The 21,137-nt window shown below is 41.1% G+C and overlaps 2 protein-coding genes across 4 annotated transcripts in view; both read right to left on the minus strand.

Annotated features, from left to right (window-relative positions):
* Positions 1-1,144: 1,144 nt before the first annotated feature.
* dcaf5 (ddb1 and cul4 associated factor 5) lies at positions 1,145-16,591 on the minus strand. Its single transcript, XM_035167450.2, has 9 exons — positions 15,680-16,591; positions 12,921-13,064; positions 12,301-12,337; positions 12,071-12,210; positions 11,124-11,253; positions 9,711-9,924; positions 6,227-6,293; positions 5,003-5,130; positions 1,145-3,196 (listed from the first exon to the last, which is right to left on the minus strand). Exons 1-9 carry the CDS (start codon positions 15,885-15,887, stop codon positions 1,892-1,894), a joined length of 2,373 nt encoding a protein of 790 aa, XP_035023341.1. The 5' UTR covers positions 15,888-16,591; the 3' UTR covers positions 1,145-1,891.
* Positions 16,592-17,219: 628 nt separating this feature from the next.
* The window catches only part of pacs2 (phosphofurin acidic cluster sorting protein 2), a 55,485-nt gene continuing 51,567 nt past the window's right edge, over positions 17,220-21,137 (minus strand). For all 3 annotated transcript variants that reach the window (XM_035167448.2, XM_035167447.2, XM_035167449.2), the window contains 3 exons: positions 20,569-20,789; positions 20,344-20,457; positions 17,220-19,638 (listed from right to left, as the gene is read on the minus strand). In XM_035167448.2, the coding sequence (XP_035023339.1) occupies positions 19,520-19,638; positions 20,344-20,457; positions 20,569-20,789 (454 nt within the window). In that variant the 3' untranslated portion in view covers positions 17,220-19,519. The remainder of the gene's footprint in view (positions 19,639-20,343; positions 20,458-20,568; positions 20,790-21,137) is intronic.

A 21,137-nucleotide genomic window follows, 5' to 3' on the forward strand; every position in this document is an offset into this window, starting at 1 on the left:
CAATTTATTTTTGTTCATCCAGAACAGTTTTGACAATCAGACAGAATATTTTGTTAAATGAGAACTTGGTCTCGTCATCTGATCAGAATGTTTTTATACCAATTTGCTCATTTGTTTCTTTTTTAAATCAGCTTTTCAAAATAAAAGGGGTTTGTACAGAATCATCTTGTGTTGTGTTACAAATTAAATAACATTTGACATGTTCTAAGTTGTAAACACTACCCAGATAAACTGCTTTAACTAGACTTAATATGTAAAATGAATGATTGAACTTTAGTTGACAACCACCACCTGCTGCACTTTGTGTTCTGCAGCTTTTCAATGATATCACACTTATCTTCCTCTGCAGCAAAGGTTTGACCAAACACTATGAAATTAATTAATTAGATTCCTCCAAGTCCAATTTTCCTTGTGATGATTTTGCTTTGTAGAATACAACATTTATTACCATCTATAATTCTCTGACAACTGAGGGATATAATTAGGAGCAACCAAATGGACCTTGTTCTGTCAACTGATTGAAATAAATGTTTACACAGAGGCCTGAGACTTTGGGTATTTAATTATACGCATCGTCCTCATCCATCCAATTTTCAGAGGTGGATCAACTCTGAAAAGAAACTTGTTTATTTCTCACTAATGTTGAACTGTTCTCATGACATGAACTCCAGAAAATGTCCGGAAAATTGAGTTTGGACATTTTCCTGAGTTTGTCTTTCACAGCTAAACGCAGCAGGAGATTGTCCAGTTCAGACACGTTCACAACAACAAGATAATATCCAGAACACGTAGGCGAGGGGTGGAGCCTGGGTAGAGCAAGCAAGAGGCAGGCGATGACAGATAGATTCCCCTGTAGAACTCATGAAAAGCTCTTGAACCTGGTTGTCTTTCCAATTTGACATCAAAGATGGTTTCTGGATTTAATCAATACAATATTTTTGCTCTGGTTGACAATGGTTGCTCAGGCGTCACGGCCAGATGAGCAGGCTTCACATTTACTTCACGGGAAGTTGAGGCTGTGTTGCCATGGCAACTTGGTCGTGGAGGCTCCGCATCTGCAATAAAAATGACTCGAGATAGAAAAAACATTTCATCACTCAAACAGTTTTGTGAATCAGCAAGTCCTCAGGAAGAAGACGGTGCGTTGTCACTGGAGAACAAATTAGTCTTTAATTGCAAGGAAACAAAAGCGAGCTGGCTTGTAATGGCGCCCAGGGGCTGGATAATGAGACAAAAAGAAAATTGGTATGCAAGACAATGAAAGCATCATTTCAATGCACAGATTAAACAAATGCTGCTCCTTAGGATTTCTATGGCGACTCAGTCAATTCTTCAGGCACCCTGAAGCAGTCACAGCCGAGAACCTCTTAAAAATGACAATAAGCTCAATCAGATTTACGCTCAGTGTGAAACCGTAGAAATTAAAACTCTGCAAAGCCTTTTTACTCAATAAGAGATTTTCGTAATGGTTGGAAAAGCTCCAAATCCTGGGAGGAGCTTTCTGCAACCACCAGAGCGTGACTGAGAAAAAACCCACTAACGCCGCATGAAAACAAATGATGAGCCATTGCAGTTCACTTAAAATACCATTGTTAGCAACAATATTTACCGTTTGTTTCATACTTCCCATCTTTTAACGTCATCTATGGTTTGACCTAAAGAACGATGACACTCAAATTCTTTTTGTTCTGAAACAAAAATTAACCACATCGTCTTTTTTTTTAAAAGTTGCTTAAGGTTTTCTGCTCATTAGCAGCACAAGCTCAAACGTGTCACATGACAACAAGACACAAAATGAAATCGCTGAGTTGTAAAAACCCATAGAAAACCCACTTCCAAATTAGGTCCGTTAACAAATGATTTCCTTCTGGGATGAAAAGAAAATAGTTCATTATGTTTTTAATTTCTTTTCTGAGGGTGAGGAGCCTGACTCTCCCTCTTCTGAGCCCTTGTGAGTCCGTTTCAGAGCCGGGCCTTTTCCTCTCTGTGGCCTGGTGTCTTCAGGTGTGACGTCAGTCTCTCCGTCGGATTCTGAGGAGACACACAGGGTCTCGCTCATGTATGAAGCCACAGTCCGGTGCTGCCCGTTCACTCCAGTGCTCCGTCGGCTCTTGGAGTTACGCTCTGCAGCTGCTGAGCTGCTACACGCCTCTCCACTGTCGGAGCTGTCCAAAACAAAGTCTGTCAGAGTCCTCGCTTCAGTCCTGTGTCCGTCCAATGTCCTGTCACTCCCCTCCTCATTCTCCTGACTTTCGGGGGTCATTACTGGGCTTGAACACACAAAGTCAGAGGGGCTCAGACATTTTTCCTCCTCTCCGTTGCCACCACTCTGGGGCTTGATTTGGAGAGATTTTTGTACTTCTGACGAGGAAGAAGACAGGTCCTCGAGGGAGATTGATGGGTAGCTGCAGGAGTCAATGGCTGAAAACAAAGCCTGTACAGACTCAGGTCGATACCCCGCTCTGGAGACCACACTCATGCGCCGTCGTCTCATGACATTGCGCCGCCTCACCGCGCTGCGCCGCTCCTCGTCATCACTGCTCGAGCTGGAAGTGGACGTGGAGGAGCTGGAGGCTCCGGCGGGGAGTGAAGGGGAGGAGGCGGGGCTGGACAGCGTGGAGTTGTCCCGGGGGCTGGGGGAGCGAGGCCGGGGCATGGGGTCCAGCCAAAACCCACTCGAGTCTGAGTCTTCGTTCACCAGAAAGCCGGACTGTGGCTGCTGATTCCTGCTGCGTCTCCTTGGCTGCTCCTCTTCCTCTTCCTCTGCTTCTGCCTCTGCCTCTGCCTGGGTGGGCTCTTCCCCTCCTGAGGCCTCGGGTCCAGCCAAAGAGGAGGACGACGAGTTATCTGAGTCACTTGGCTGAACAGCAGGCGGGGCAGCGATAGGAGGCGCTGGCGTGGGTCGTGTAGTAGTGCGACGTCCGCGGGCGTGAAGCTGCATGATGGCCTCCTCGCTCAAGTCGCTGTCGGAGTCTGAGCTCCAGCCCTCGATCTCTCGACGCACCAACGAGTCAAAGAACGCCATCATGCGCGGGTCCTCCTGGATGGACTGGCTGACGTAGTCATGGGACAGACCGCTGCCACTGTTGAGCACCAGGCTGATGTACTCCTCATGGGTATAGAGGCTACGGGATTTGTCCTCCACACGCCCCTCCAGGTCACCAAGACTCTCAGGCTGCTGGTAGGGACTCCACACCTGCATGGATGGAAAACAATGGTGGAATGAGAAGTGGAAGATACAAGGAACAGATTAAAAAGTTGGACGGAACGAAAGAAAAATGGATGGAGAAACAATGAGAAGCCAGAAGGGAGAGGGTCAGTTTAAAGACTGTCTGTTCTTCTGAACACCTGGGCCTGTATCATCTTTCACTCTGTACAGTCTAATGTACAAAACAGAGCTTGTGTTACTGTACTGACACAAAAGAAGAAAAAGTCTTTGTCGTCTTCAATGGAAATAAAAAACGACTTCTTCTACTAAATTTAATTTTTGACAATGTTAATGTTGAATTACATATTCTTAGATTCCCACAGTTAATACAACACTGATCATTGCCTGTGGACTTCAGGGTTAGAACACGTTAAAATGCATTTCAGACATTTGCCAATCTGCCTATTTGAATAAATGTAATCTTGCATCGTTTACATTCATACTAGTTTCCTGTTCTGCTTTTGCATAAACACCATAAACCGTCCACAGACTAAAGAGCAAGAATCCAGGAGCAGGAATAGGAATCCTGTCACCTACAGGTTGTGTTTATACAAAAGAAATGAGGTACCGCTCATAAACACTGGTAAAAAAACATTCCAGAGTAGATATTTCAAATGGAGACACTATTTAGGCTTTTAACCATTTAGACGTAAATAAACGTAAATTAAAACGACACCTAAAAGATGTTCATGTATTCACCTTCCAATTGATAGAAAGACTTTTGGGTCCCAGTGTTTCAGTTGGGTTAATGTGCTGATGTGAGGTATTTTATTTAACAATAATAACAAGGCTCCATCAGACTTTCCACTGTGTCTATCTGAACTGCCCTGAAAAGGACATCTGAGTGTTTGGGAACGATTACTGATAGTAAAACAGCATGTGTTACGTTTCCTTCAGCACTGGCAAAAACAGTGAGTCAGCCGAAAATTGGTGAGACGTGAACTTTAAATGTTCCCTGGATTATTTATAAGGTCAGGATCCAAACTGTGACTCAGAACTTGTACTGAATAAGACTCGTAATACATCAGTCGTGCTGTGATAAACCCTAAATTTAACTGTGTAATATATCAATGTTAGAGCATGGTCAGAGCATTGGGGCCAAGCAAAACAAAAACTTTTCATTTTAAGAATAAAGTCAAAATGTCAAGAATAAAGTTAACTCTTCTGGTCCATTAAAGGAGTGACTGACTCTGACCTCTTCTGTCTTTTTTTGCTTAACACTCAAATAGTCAACAGATAAACAAAATAAAACATGTTGTTGTCTAATTAATCTTGAGCTACAGTTCAAGCTTTAGCTTTGATTTACTTTATAGGCGTATAAATCCATTTCCGTTTGATTCCGGTTACTTTAGCCTGCTGAGACTTTAGACCGACTGGCTCTGCATCACAGCCTGGCTCTGCTTTAAAAAAAACTCTCTGAGGAACCATCCCCGTCTCCCCATGACCCAGTTTCAGAAAAGTGACCAACATTATCTGTTACAGGCGGCAGTCAGTGGTAGAGGAAATCCGTCTTTGCTCATTCCCGGCTCCACAGGGGGAAGTCAGAGCTCGTTCAGTTGCCGTGTGGTGTCACTGGAGATCAATGTCTCACTTAGTGGCACATCTACTGTCTCAACAACTGAGGACACTGACAACCCAACGTTCGACAGTCCACTTAAAAAACTATTTCTCTAACCACAGCATCTAAAGTCTAAATCCATCTACTCCTGCGGCACTTTTAGATAAAGAAAAAATGCATATAACACATAAGAGGAAAGAAAGAGTGAAAAAGCATCATATGTGTCCTTCACTAACCTTGATGACCTTCTCCACACCGGACGAGCAGATCATGTAGGTGTGAGGGTTGAAGCGAACCTGGTTCACGATGGAGCGGTGGCCTTTCAGAATCATGAAAGCCCCGTTCACCACACGACCTGCGCCTCCTGAGAAGTAAACACACATCGCAGGTTTTTTTATTCAATGCGATACAGGCAGAATCAAAATAAATATAAACTCAGAGTCCCAGAAATTAAAAGATATACGGACGAGGATTCATGAAAAAGAAACACAAACATTCAACCTGTTTCTGGACCTGAGAAATGTGAAAATACTGCTGGTGAAATTAAACAGTCCCAACAGCAGTAATGTAATCCTCAGAATATGCCATTAGTCTGACACAGAATAGGCCCAGTGAGTGCACATATTTTCAGTGTGAGTAACTCTGGGGAAAATAAAATCCAGAAATGTGTCAGGTGGTGCCACAGAGCTGCACACGACCACATTCTTGGATTGCTGCATTCCCCAAAGTAATTAGTACGAATAGACTTAATTCTTACGTTTCTCTGTATTTAAGCTTGATTTTTAGTTTGGTTTGAGCAGGTGAACACACTCAAACCTGACAGATAGTTCATGCAGTTTAATACAAATCATAATTAAGAGTTAAAATGGAAAGAATCATGCCTGGAAAATATATTGTGTCCAAATGAACTGAGGGCAAACCACAGTCTGGGCTGAGGCTCTTATGTTAAGAACACAGAGGAGTCTATTATGCTTCAGATTGTGGTTAAAACCTACAGCGACTGAAATCGGGTTTGTTTTTGCCTGACGCTGACGCCACTGAAATCTTTAACCTTGCAGCATGAAAAGGTCACGAAAACTCAAACAAGCTCCTTTTCAGTCATGGGACGTGTGTTGAGCAGCTCCACTGACGATGAACAGAGTGAACTCACACAAACCAGACACACAAAGGAAAACCAAGGGAAATATCCCACTATTCTTCAGAGTAGACACAAGAAAAGTAACTGTCTGATGTTGGGATATATTAATGAACTTCTTTTGTCATGTGAAGTTGATTCATTGTCCGAGTACAGGGTTTCTACAGGTTTTAACAAGTTAAAAGACTTCTTAAGACCACAATGAATGAAATTTCAAACCTTTGTAACGAAGGACAAGAAGGAAAATCTGAATCCCATTATCAGTTACGCATTCCCATAATTAAAGATAAGATGAAGTAGAGAATAAACCCGGTCGATAACTCACCTGCTTCTGGATTCTTTGGGATTCTCCACATGTAGAGGTTGAAGTCATCGGATCCAGACAGGATGTACTGCCGGGTCAAACAGGGATATTTACAGATTAGATTTTCTTTGACAACAGAAAAATAAATGTTTACATATATATCACAGTTCACAGTGGGGGAGGTAGATCCTTGGGTTGGAGGTCTTTCCAGATTAGTCAGTCTCATAACCTGCTCTTGACGTGACATGACAATCTGACCCAACACAGTTCCTGCTCCTTGTCTCAACCTTGGGAACAGATGGTTCCACTTAAACCTGTCGCCGACGGCAAGTTTGGACAGGTGGGTGACGTTTACTCTTATAGATACAGATGTGGTAAAGCAATTAGAAGAAAAACTACAATTACCACCTTACAGTTGTACGTCTCTGCCTGTCGACCAGTTAAAGGTCCAGTGTGTTAAAGTGATCCATTTAATATAAAATAATCCTAGTGAGGTTTTCACGAGTGTGTGATCATCTAAATTGTTGTTTTCTTTACCCTAGAATGGGCCTTTATATTTAAATACTTTATATTTAAATACTTTATATTTACATCGGGAGCGGTTCCTCTCTACGGAGGCCGCCATGTTTTGTACAGTAGCCCAGACGGGACAAACTAAACATCTTTTGAGTTTTTATGACAACTGAAGGCTTCCACAGGTTCTCTTTCATGTTTGGAAGAGAAGGGTGAGGTGAGGGGTATTTGCCACTAGATGTCACTAAATTCTACACACTGAACCTTTAATTTTCCGACCGTAGACTCTATATAAAGATGGACGACATGACAGCTCGCCAAAAGTGAAGCCAAAACATCCTGATCGCAAACCTGGTGGCTGTGTCTGCCTGCAGCATAACCCTAACCCATAAACCACGCCTCCTCCATGTTAGCAGATGGGACATAAAGAATTTTGAGTGTTTAAAGCAGCGTCTTGTGCTGTTTAGTAATTTGTGAGTTTAACTCTTTGACCAAATTCAACTCACATTGACAATTGAGTTAATTAGCATTGGGTGGGAGGTTGATTATGCAGTCAATGCAATTATATTCATGAGAAGAAACCAGCATATTTTCCTTTTAAGAAAAATACATTTACCTGCCTTCTCCTCCTCTGTTCTGCATATTTCCAGAATGTTTTTTGAGCCTTGTTTGACCATCTGGATGCATATTTCTATTAAATCATGTGGATTTGTTTTGAGGCACCGTCTTGTGGGCTGACACCGTGTCAAGATGTGGAGTATTTTTCTGCCAATGATTTAAACAAATGTCTTCAATTTCCATCTGCAAATATTCTGCTGGTCTCTGTGGCTGCATTTATCTTTTTTCTACCCCCCTTATTCTAAATGGTTTGTGTGAAAAATAGCAATATGACTTCATCTAAAAAAATTTCTGCAGCGATAATAAAAAATCCTCAAACTGCAGCTCAGACCAGTTCAGCTTCAAGACACATGAACCCACTCTGATGTAAACACCTGTGTGCTCAGCCTCAGGTTCCCAGAGGACACGTCAAGTAGGAATGTCACACCAGGAACGCCCTGGCTTCTTTCCCTTCTATCAATTCCATCTGATATAAGCTCCCACTCTGCACCACGGCGCTCGCACCATAGTGAGAGAATCCTCTAGTAGTTGTGGTTGTGTGTCTGTATAAAGAGGTTTGTGAGAGTGTTGTGAGATCAGGGCTGAGAATTCTGGATAAAGCTCCTTCTTAAACAAATTAAATGATCTCACAGCTTCTCCTCTTCTCATTTCCTCTAAACTCTACTACTATACCTGACATGTACGTTCTTATATATTGGCATGAAGGTCCTAATGGTTCTTGATTTGAGTTTTTGTATTAAACTGGATGGGCGGGTCTCAATGCCGCTAAATATTTCTCACAACCCCTGCAACGGAACTGTAGGCGGTTTTTCACTGCCCATAAATGTTTATACAATATGTTGAGGCAGCAGGAGCAGGTGGTATGAATGAAATTATCACAAGATACGTACAATAAGTCTGTGTAGTATATTGCAATATAGTATTTTTATAGAATATGTATGTAAAATAAGTCTTTTTGGCTAAAATCTTCACATTGGTGCAAAAAAATCCTAAAAAACATGAAGCAGTCCTGTTCACCAAGTTACAATATAGTCTACATTTCATCCAGATATATTAAAGAAACAGCCACTGGTATAAACACTGTGGTGTAATCTTATCATGTCATGTTTACTCTGTGTGGTCATATTGCTCAACTTAACTTCAAAGCATCAGTCCAGTTTTTTCTGGCTCTTCGCAGCCATGAAGTCTTGAGAAATGTCTCATGCAGCTTTAAGTGTATCACTAATAATAAATAAACCTATTATTTAATGTAAAATCACCAGCAGGACAAGATGTTAAAGAAGAATTCCATGTTAGTGACCACACCAGACATCAGTGCTGGGTGTAGTTGGATGTGCCCGGTTTCATCTCTTACCACAAGCACCAGTGATGTCACAGCGCACACACACGCTGCAGTGCACTTCTACATTAAGAGTTTGAAATGGTATCAGGTTACACTGCATGGGCCTGTAATCTGGAATAACGTCAGGCTTGGGTCGGGCTTGGATATAAAAGAACTGAACGCCTGTCGGGTTCGGGTCGGTTAGTTTTCTCTGGGGCTCGGTCGGATTCAGACAGAGCTGGACGCTAATCTACATCACAGTGAGACGTTTACCTTGATTAACAGAAGAGTCGAGAGCTGATCATATTTGAACACGGTTGCACGAGGGATGTTAATTCATATTTCTCATCTAATACACAAGTAAACCTCAAAAGCTCAACAGCGCCTCCGCTGGTAAGGTAAAGAGATTAGAACCAGCAACCTCCTTCTCCAGTCCTGACCTGCTTCTGGAACCTTTAAACCACCTCCTTCCCCTCCTGTAGGGAGGATCACCTTTAAGCCCCCGTGAGCTCCAACGACACCCGAGGATAATGTTAACATAACAAACATGACTGCGGAGTGATGTCATGTCTGAGGAGGACCACTGGGAAAACCACAGGCTGAACATAAGGAATTCTGGCATTTATCCACAACTCATCATTCCCAGTTTCACAGACATAACTGGTATATTCTTTTATTTCTGTTCTATTTATTGATCCCACATGTTCCCAATATTCCTCTTAAGTTGACTTTAAAGTGAGCAGACATCAAACATCTCCAGCGTCTGACATCATTTCCATTTTGCTGTGTCTGCTTTCTCCGACAGAAGCCAAATCCCACTCTTGGGAGCAATACGTTATATTTTAAGACCTCTTGTATAACATTTCACATTCTCCTTGATATAAAATTTGATGTATACAGAACATGTTATCTTAAAAAAATATCTTGAATATCTTATGTATCACGGGGATCACGTTTTTTTTAGCCAAGTTTCTAGTATATTCTAATAGTAGTTATCTTAGTGGCTGTAGTACTTTTTGCTTTATTTTCACATTCATTCATCTGACGACCGACCTGATCTTTGTCGCCGGCGAAGCAGCAGCTTTTCATGGTGCAGGAATTGAAGTAGCCCTGGTTGTCGAACTGGTAGCTCGGCAGGCGGGAGTGCAACTCGTAGAGGACCGGCGGCAGGCGGCGGCGCAGCGCCAGCAGCTGGGTGCCGGTGCTGTTGAAGCGAACGCTCATGGCGCTCTGCAGGGACATGTTACCTCCATAACGCAGAAGCGAGCTGAGGAAATAGACGGAAAAGAAAATGTCAGATGTTGGTTAGACCGATCCTCGTGTGACCAGACAGTTCGGTGTTGTTTTTAAAGCTGTGGACGGACATTAGTTGGGTATTTGCTCCAATGTTTTACTTTTACTCCGAAGCACTTTTAACAAACAAAATAAATAAATGTCAGACCGTGCAGCTGACATAACATCGCCATCAGAAAACTGCAGCATAGTGCAAGATTAAATAAGTGTTTCATCACAAAGGCATTTCATTGAAACTTCTTCATCTGTTTTTAATAGTAATAACAGACATTAAGTGACTAACAGTGAACATTAGCTCACAGCAGAGACAGAGCCAACAGTGGAGGACGAGAAATGACTCAGTGCTTACTTTAATTTAAAGAGCCGTCATTCATGTACTAATAACTTAAACCTAAGCAAACCTGAGGATGTGTAAACACACTCGCCGCAGCTCAGTGTTTTCACAGAGTAATTTTATTGGTGTAAAGATTAGTTGTGTTTTTCTGAGACGATGCTGCAGTTGGCCGAGGAGCTGCAGTGACGAGTGTAACAGTAGGACAACAGCACCACCCAGTGGGGAGAGGATGTTTGTTCCTCGCAGGGTAAACACACAGATCAATAATCTTTGTTAGGACGATCATGACTCAATCGAATAGAACGTGAACGACAGGCCAAAGTCAAAATGAAGAATCTAAATGACAAAGTGACCCAACTTCTTTATCGACACAGAACATACAAATGTTTAAAATGGATCCTCTTTCATTTTAGAGAAATTACGTTTCAGTAATGTACATCTTTTATAATCACTATTTTATTGGATGTGTAAATATTGTGTATTTTTCTTACTATTGAATAAAACAATTGAAACAAAGAGTGAAACAACAATGTCCATTATATTTTAAATCTTCCCACATTTCCACCCATTTCCAAACTTCTACATTGAGATGGATAAACAGCATCTTAAATTTTAACAACCTCCAAAAATGATTCTCGTCCATTTTACTCCCTCAGTGGCTTTTACCGTTTTATTATTTCTAATAATGCTTACAGCTCTTCTTGTTTTTATTATCTCTGCGGCTTATTTTAGTGCGGCTGTAACAAACAGCAATTTCCCCACAGGGAACAATAAAAGTTTCATCTTGTCTTAGAAATTGGGTCAAGAGATAGAAAGAGAAAGAAAAAACAGACTCCAACCTGCGCGGTTTGCGGATGTCCCATAATCCAACTCCCTCCTTGGAGTTGGCGGTGGCGAGCAGCCTCGGCTCCACAGGGTTGAACATCACGCTGTGGAAGGCTGAGGGGTAGCTGGCCAGGCAGAACGGCTCTACAGGAAGAAATTAAAGGTAAACATGAGAATTGCATGATCACTAAAAGAGATGGATGCTTGTTTTGTTCAGATCTTTCATTATGTAATGTCGAGGTTTTGCATTCCAGCTGCAGTCCTGCTGTTAAACACACTGTCACTGTTAATAACCTAATAACAAATACATCTATATTTACTTTGGTGAATCCTATAGAATGAATAATATTTTGAACCAGGCTCATCAACACCGCCATAAAAAGCTGCTGGTGGAAATAGAGGAGTAATTGCTACTTGATGTATTATTAGTCCAACGTGGTCACAAGGAAGAAAGATGTGGACATCATGAAAGATGATCCAGCTGCATATTTAAAATCTCACTAGGTCCGATCATGAATTACTCTACGAACACAATTCAGCCCAACAAGATATGTCTGGGCCTATGAACAGTTTTTTAACTTTACAAAGAGACAAACTTTTATTTCAAGTAATCTGTCCAATGTGATGATTTGTTGATTTTCTTTGTTTTGTTTAGTGAATATCTCTGGTTTTGGGCATAACTTAACAATAAATAATCAATTTTATCAATAATTCAATAAATAGTTGCAGCCCTGCACAATATAGACTGTAAAAAATATATTTAAATTTGATGTTTCGGTTTAATCTTGTTTTGTTTTGTTTTTCAACAGAAATTAGGGCATGAGGGTAAAGGGCATCACTGTTGGAAGTGCATGTTGTGTAATTTGGAAAATGCTTTAATTCCTCATGTATTTCAGCTTTAAGCACAAACATTAACAGCAGCATCATCAGGCACTGGAGCGAACATGGCTCCTCCACTTACCTCCGTGTGGCGGCTCGCGAGTGTCCCAGATAAGAACCCGTCCGTCGTCAGATGAGCTGGCGAACACGTTGTCGTTCACCGGGCTGACGGACAAACTGTACACGGCATCGATGTGCAGGAACACGTTCAGAGTTTCCCGTCTGTGTGGAGGCAACATCCATCAACACACACACATTTATGACGTTTATAAAAATGTTTTGATTCTACAATACTGAATAGTTTGTACCCACCTCTCCACATCATGGAGAATGACTTGTTCATCATTTCCTACAAAACAAGCAAACAGAGAGGTTGTGAGGTGAGTGAAGGACAAATACAACTTTCTAATCTTAGCTTCTTCCTCGGGTGTGTATCAGATTGTGAGGTGACGTAGTTATTCATTTATTAGTGGACAACTAAAGCTTCACAGCTCTGTACAGATTTAAAAAGCAGCTTGACAGTGGACAGTCCCTTTATAATTCAGCAGCTGCAGCTTTTTGGAAAATGTTCACTTTCCCATCCATAATTTACACTCAGGAGTCAGGACCATCACGTGCAATGAGCTAATGACACGTTTTCTGTTTCCCCCGGTACTGTTACCCCTTTAGATTTTATTTCACTGCTCTGAACCTGCACTTTCTAATGTGGTGTCATTTGCTGCAGCTTTGTTTTTGCAGCACACAAGTGACACAAGTGTCTAAAGTTTTATCATTTCGTCAGATTCACATTTTACCTGCAACCCTCACACTGATAATTCAGCCACAACACTTACATTTCCTGAACAAGGACTAAAAAATAAAAGAGGAAAAGCTTTTCTGCCTGTTGTGAAAAAGTCAGCAGAGATCAGACGGAGTTTTTTTCTCATTCTTACCACCAGAGAAGACCTTGTGGTTGCTGCTGTCGAAGGCCAGGCAGAAGATGTTAGACAGATGCTCCCCCTTCAGTTTCACAGGCTTGGACCGAGCATGAAGGGATTGCTCCATGTGCCACAGGAGAACCCGGCGGTCGTCTCCTCCTGCAGAAGAGCAGAAATGTGGTTAAACCAACTTCACAGGAAAACAAAAGCTTTCAATCAAAGACTCTCACAACACTGTCCAGCCACTACAATGTGAGGATTTGCTGCTTTTCTTTGTTTTGTAAGTTTCAGTTTTCCCAGTTAAAAGGAGCCTGGTTTTCTTATCGGAAGATGGAGCTTGTTGTATGTTGTACTGAGGCTGATCGTTTCATGGAGCCGGACCAATACGAACCTTTGACGCCAATACCGGAAATTCCAACACCAAGATATATATATTAAAAAATAGAAATTGGCAATGATTCCCAAGATGTTGTTGTCAAACACTAATGACAAAGAAATGTGATTGAGGCTTGATACTTTAACCATTAATTAAAAATAACTGTAAATAAAGGAAAACACAAATACGGCCGGGCTACATCTATTTAATTTGTAGTATTGGGGAGAATAAAAAGTGAAAACTGAAGAAAATGTTGGATGTGCAAAATGAGTACTTAGAAAACAACCCCTCCCAGTTTATACCAGATGTCTCAACTTGCTCAGAGTTTGTCTATTCCTGATCACTTCAAGATCTTAGAAAGTTTTGGGGTGACACACACACACACAAAGGATGTTTAAGATCTTCCCACAGATTTCAGTGATGTTCATGAAGTATTTAGTGGTTTGCGCAGTTTCAGCTTCTTGACCAGCAGCAGGACATGCGCCTCCTCCCTGTGGAATCCATTTATTTCCCTGTATCGTGCAACTCACTGCCACACACAACCCCAAAGCACAACATTTCCTCCCCCTCCATGTTTTACAGTTGTCAAAGGGGGGGGGGGCGAGGTCACAGTCCTGACTTGGTGCACAAACTTTTGCACATTATGCAATTACTGCATAGCTTTAAAAAATGGGAAGTGAGAGTGTGGTCACATTTGAATTAGGGATTTTTATCATTTGATATTCACCCTTTTCACATTCTATTTCAACAAAATGTGCAATCCTCATTTCCTGTGCTTCTTTACATGTGTTCACACTGATCTGGTGCATCTATCAGCAGGGAAGGAGAAAATCTGCATAGAGTTACATGTTAAATATAGGTGAACTGCAGGTCTATGGTGCCCAGCAGAACCCTGTTTATATATAGTCTATGGCTGAACCCTGTTTATATATAGTCTATGGCTGAACCCTCTTTATATACAGTCTATGGCAGAACCCTGTTTATATATAGTCTATGGCTGAACCCTCTTTATATACAGTCTATGGCTGAACCCTCTTTATATATAGTCTATGGCTACTGAATCCTCTTTATATACAGTCTATGGCTGAACCCTCTTTATATACAGTCTATGGCTGCTACACTGTTTATATACAGTCTATGGCTGAATCCTCTTTATATACAGTCTATGGCTGAACCCTGTTTATATACAGTCTATGCTGATTTTACAGTCTATGGCTGAACCCTATTTATATACAGTCTATGGCTGAACCCTATTTATATACAGTCTATGGCTGAACCCTGTTTATATACAGACTATGGCAGAACCCTGTTTATATACAGTCTATGGCTGAACCCTGTTTATATACAGTCTATGGCTGAACCCTGTTTATATACAGTCTATGGCTGAACCCTGTTTATATACAGTCTATGGCTGAACCCTGTTTATATACAGTCTATGGCTGAACCCTGTTTATATACAGTCTATGGCTGAACCCTGTTTATATACAGTCTATGGCTGAACCCTGTTTATATACAGTCTATGGCTGCTACACTGTTTATATACAGTCTATGGCTGAACCTCTTTATATACAGTCTATGGCTGAACCCTGTTTATATATAGTCTATGGCTGAACCCTGTTTATATACAGTCTATGGCTGCCTGTTTATCATTCTATGGCTGAACCTCTTTATATACAGTCTTGCTGAACCCTGTTTATATACAGTCTATGGCTGAACCCTCTTTATATACAGTCTATGGCTGAACCCTCTTTATATACAGTCTATGGCTGAACCCTGTTTATATACAGTCTATGGCTGAACCCTGTTTATATACAGTCTATGGCTGAACCCTGTTTATATACAGTCTATGGCTGAACCCTGTTTATATACAGTCTATGGCTGAACCCTGTTTATATACAGTCTATGGCTGAACCCTGTTTATATACAGTCTATGGCTGAACCCTGTTTATATACAGTCTATGGCTGAACCCTGTTTATATACAGTCTATGGCTGAACCCTGTTTATATACAGTCTATGGCTGAACACTAGGCCACATGATTGTTTCTTTAATCCTCTCGGGAACATAAATAGCTTTGTGATATCGGGGGGTGGTGGGGGGGGTGAAGAAGCCATGATTTAGACTCATCACCGGGGTAATAAAGGTGCTGCTCCGCGGGCACGGGGCTCATGTTGTGGGGCTGCCATATGGGACAGGTCTGCTGCTGCCCCCCCTCCTCCATGAGCCGTTTGGTTTGACGTTAGCACGTTAGCACGGAGAGGGGAAAGCGCTATGCTAACCTAGCTTAGCCCCGGGGGGGGGGGGCAGCGTTTCAGCTGACTGCCAGGCTAGTTAGCGTTAGCATGCTAACACTACAACAGTGTAAGCTAGGGGCTGAGGGAGAGGATTTGTCAACTTACCGGACACCAGCCATTCGCCGCCGTTGTTGGAGAACTCAATGGCGTTGACGCAGCCGAAGTGTCCGAGCATGTCCTTCTTGAAGAGGCTGGTGCAGCCGGACAGCCGCCGCCTCTGGAACTCCTCCTTCAGCAGCGGCTGGCCGGTCAGCTCTCTGCGGGACAGAAAGCCCACCGAGGAGCGCATACCGCAGCCCCGCAGCTCCTTCATCTCCTCCACGCAGGAAGAAAGAAAACACCGGAGAAAGGGATGGACCGAGGGAGGCTCGTGTTCGCGGCCCCGCAGCCTCGACACCTGCTCGTGTTGTGGGGTGGATGTGGCGCTCGGCTGGGTCTACATCATGGAGGATCCCCCGCTGTCTGGCTGCTGTCGACGTTGTTCCGCACCTCCTCTGAACCTCGGGTCGGTCCCAGCAGCTTCCTGCTCCGGCGGAGGATGTCTCTCTCTCCCCCTGTCTGCCGCCCAGCTCCACCGGGGGGAACCGACTGTACCGGCAAACTGTAGTTTAATGATCCGGGGTTAAATCAGGCAGAGCCGGGGAGTTCGAACAGGAGAGAACCTGCTGACAGGAGCATTTACTGTTATAACTCCAAACAACAGGGATAAACAGGTCATCCTACCTGGTTTATCTGCAGGGAAGAAAACACGTCCAATAAACCTGTAAAATTCAATTCAACTAGGAAATAATATTCATTATGAGAAAGTGTTTTTATTGTTTTTAAATAACTTGGATATTTAAATTTGTGCAACTTGATTTGTTTGATTCCTCTGCAATTCAGAGAACAAAGTCACTTTTGTACTCAGCCAGGTTTTTTAATGACTAAAACGACCAAAGGTACAGATTTAGTTACGTGTCCAATCTTTTTTGCACATGCTACCATTACAGTTTATTATATAATCTATTTATGGCGCAGAGTGAAGTTTGAAACCTTTGCGTTCATCCTACCTGGTTTATCTGCAGCGAAGAAGACATATCAAACAAACCTGTTGTAATTTTGCACAATATTACATTTAAATTAGGAAATAATATTATGTGGAAATAAATTGGGTTTTTTTTATTAGTATGTTATAGTCATTTCACCAGGGACAACAGTTATTAAGTACTTGTATCTGAATTTTTACTTTTGTGTTATAAAACATTTCTATTTCTCTGCAATTCAGGGAAAAATCCGACAAGTTACGTTGCTGATTTAAGTTACCAAAACTAGCAAGTACAGATTTAGTTGGATTCTCTGACTTTTGCATGAGCCAAAATTAGTTTAATTAATTTCTATTTTTATCTCCATGAATGTTTATTTTTAATGTCTGCTAGCTGTTGCAGTTACAAAATCTAAATTTGTATTAATTTATTTGCTTGTTTTTAGTGGTTTAAAAAAAAAAATCCTCTTAAAAATAAAGCGGAAGAAGACATGCAATAATAAAAATGCAAATAAAAAAGATTCTTTAAAAAAATAAAATCCCCTTCAGCCTATAACACTATTTTCATCCAATTATTAAATAGGAAACTGATTCTAGTAACTAACACGTGGAAATAAAAGTACATTTTAGTGTGTATAGTATTTTATTACTCCCAGTTTTGGGATTACAGTGGTAGTCTTTAGGGGAACCTTTCAGTTTCAACAAGCCTTTCTCTGAGACAGACAACATGGAAAAAAAAACACATCTATAACATCTTTATAGAGAAACAAATGTACGCTTTAACATGAATGGACTGTATAGTTTTGACGGTTATGTTCTTATAATAAATCCAAACCCATGTCTGAGAGTCAACTGGCCAGAGTGTGATTTCCCCTCCTTCCAATGAACATAAATCATCGCACTGTACTAAGATATTTGGTTGTTGTCGCACCAGAATCAGCACCATGTTAGCCAGCGACCTTTATTTACATTGATCTGTCAAAATTAAGCAATTTAGGCACTTATCAAGAAATTGGCAAAGGTTGTGATGAAACTGCTACGGAAAGAAATATTTATAAGCAAAATACTTTTTTTTTGTTTAATAGTCAACTAAAGATTGAATCTACTGACAGAACATTTTTTTGAGATGTTAACGTCACATACACGTTCTAGGCCAACCTGACAAAATATTCAACTAAAACCTAGCACAGCCCAACGAGGCTTCGGGTAAAGTGATATTAAACAGCACTGAGAAGATATAGATGCCTGGTTGACTTTGCATATGCACGATATGCCCCGTCGCCCCTGCTTGTGCTGTTGTTGACCTCAGGTATTGTGTCATATGTGCCTCTGTGGACCAGTTGTGTGGCCCTCAGGTTCCTGGGAGCAGGTCGAACACACTAAAATCTATCATGGACAAACATTTAAAAGTGCTTTACATTAAGGTACCTTCAATACATTCACCTCTACGTCATGAAGTCATCTATAATACCACACAGTAGTGATACAGAGGGAGCTGCAGTGGATGAATATTCCCTTTGGCAAAAACAACACTTGCTTTTAGCAAAAACTATGGAGTGTGATGGAGGAGTGTGGGGCTTGAGGAGGAAGAGTTTAATAAAATACATTTGAGGAAACGATTATTTAACACGGAGGAAAAACTCTAATAAACAAGCTTATGGGAAATAATTTGTACTTTCTTGCTGAGAGTTCGATAAAAAAGATCAATGCTTTGAGGTGGTTCACTTAAGTTTAGCACAAAGGTGGGAAGCCTGGCTCAGGTTTTGCACGGACTAAATAAAAAAGATTTATTATTTTGTGTTATTTGAAGAGGCTAAAAAAAACATCTTTTGTTTAATTCAAACTAAATCTTGACTTTAAATCTCGACAATCGGCAATTGATGTTCCCTGTAAAACCACAGAGAACCCAACTTGTATTTTTACTACTCTGTTTCTGTAAAAATGTAACAAACTAAAAGTAACGGTGTAGCTGGTGGGCAGATTTTGTTCCCATGATTAGTTCCAGAATGGCTGTTTCCCCCGTGCTAAGCTAAGCTAGCTGCAGCTTTTTGTTCACCCTACATACGAGAGAGTTCATCCATCTCATCTAACTCTTGGCAAGAAAGCAGACAAGTGCAATTCCCAAATATTCCTTTATATTTGTATCACCATCTAAAAGTTCCCCTCGTGTTCTAATATTTTGGACCAAGTTTTGGAGCAAGTCTTCAAACCTCAAGCCAGTTCACCAAGAAAATAAAAAACCAGAGGGGATTACGTACAGTGAAAATCACAACTAATCTTCCAACAGTGTCAGATTATTAAACGCATTCACACAGTCTATTGCACATTAGACGTCTTCATATAGTGCAGAGGGTCAAAGGTCAGGGGCCATTTATTTTTAGTTCTTCGGGGTTAAGAAGAGGAATCGACAAGTCTCTGAAGAAGAGCGTCCGTCGTTTCTTCATCATGGTTAGAAAAGAAGATGCTCGTCTTCATTACAAATCCGGTGCTGTTGTCGTTTTTTTTGTATGTTCTTGATTAATTGTGCTGGGGCCAAGTGCTTGAAACCGACCTCACCCAAAGAAAAACCAACATGCTCACACTCGTACAGTTTGTCGAAGGTTATTTCTAATTATTATTTAATTCGGCTCTTTTTCTCTCAAAAGTCTATAAAACATCAGCAGGATTCTTTCTTTTTAAAAAGCAGAGTAAAGAAATATTCCCTCAGCAGCTTTGCCTCGGGACATTTCTTTACATAAATAGAAAATAAAAAAAAACACGCAAAAGATTAAATAATTGGACAAATTGCAACAGTGGAAAGCAGGAGCTTAAATTAAGACAGCAGAACAGAAGACGTGTGCCGGGGGGGAGTGAGGTGAAGGGGGTTAAAAACTGTTGGCACCAGGGCGAGGGGAGGGGGAGCTGTCCTCAGTGTCTCTTAGGTGCTAGTACGGGCCTTTCGAGTGTCCAAAGATCCCGATGGGGAAATGTTTGACGTGTGACGACCACTGTGCCGCCAGCTGGAAAAACTTGACGTCGTTCCACTCGACGCCGTCGATCAACACTGACGAAACACAAAGTTTATTTACATTACAAAACACGTTTGAGAAGTTGGGCAAGTGGAAGGTTTGCTAAGAATAACAATAATTAAATAGTAATAATGATAATTTAATAATGAACAGCATAAAGTTAGTTGGTTGCAGTATTTGACTAACAGCATAGTGACGATTTAAGAGTAAGCAGCACATTCACATTAATAAAATAAAGTACACTTAAAAATCACAACATAAACCAAATATACTTTGGTTTTTTTTGTATTCTGTCATTAAACTCTACATTGAACACAATATTTATTTGGCAACACACAGACATGAGCTACTTACATGAGAAATATTAAATTAGAAATATGATATATTATTTAGAAAAATGAAAATAACATATAAATATATTTATAGAAAAAACTATTAGAATGTATTCAGAAAAATAACTGAAGATTTTGAAAAGGAAACTTTAATAACACCAAGCCTCGGAATATAATATAATTATAAAAATCATTTTTGTCTTGATGGTTTTATTAGTCAGGAGACTAGTCAAAACATTATTCATCTTCATTGTTGATTCATTTATTGTGTAGAAGACAACTAATGCTTTGTTATTGCAACTAATTCAATTGAGATCTTTAACTAACAAAGACTAAAGAGAAAAACCTCTGATGTCTGTGTGGACAGTTGAGCAGGGAGGACACACGGGGCTCTGTGGGGACAGTTACCTCTCAGCATGGTCTGCTGGTGCTTGGCAGTGCAGATGAGGCGGCTGATTCCCTCGATCACTTGACTCTTGGACTCCACCTCCTTGTCTTTGCTCTTTTTTGGCAGGAACATGACTGACGGGGGGGAACGACAGAGATTCATGCTGTGAGTAACTGAGAGATTCAGACTTCTTCTGGTCTGTGAGGATTAAATGTGATGACGTTTGTTCCTTTGGCAGATCTTACCCTTCTTATTCTTCTCCTTGGTGACCACTGTCATGGACATGGTGGGCTGGGGGCTCGGCTCAGCGCCTCCCAGTGGCAGCCGGCTGACCTGCAGCGAGCGGAAATTGCACTTCAGAGTATTTTTGGAGGAGGAATCTCGCTTCTCCACGTCTTTCTTCCTTTCTGTTGGAGCCACCCAGTAGTCCACCTGAAGCCCCATCAGCTCCGCGTGACTGCCAGAGCTACAGAGAGCAGTAGAGTCAATGCAGTAAAGCAGAAGAGTCAATACTGGGCAAGTAATTTTCAATTTGGAATTCTACAAATAAGAGTTAAAGCAGGTAAATGTGAGGATATGTGGAGGAAATAGCACCGTGACACAGCAAACACAGAGAAGTCATGTTAAGAATCTCATGCATGAAATATGTAATTAAAAATATAAGTTTACTTTACTTTTTAATGACATTTTTCATAGTATTTTATAAGAATTTAGTTACAATATATGTTCTTTTACAATTTCTATATAATCTTTTTTACCTACACATGATAAAACAATTCTAACAAACGAAAAACGATGGTCCTTGTTTTAAAAT

The sequence above is a fragment of the Hippoglossus stenolepis genome, chromosome 10 (genome assembly GCF_022539355.2).
Source record: "Hippoglossus stenolepis isolate QCI-W04-F060 chromosome 10, HSTE1.2, whole genome shotgun sequence".
Taxonomy (NCBI): Eukaryota; Metazoa; Chordata; class Actinopteri; order Pleuronectiformes; family Pleuronectidae; genus Hippoglossus; species Hippoglossus stenolepis.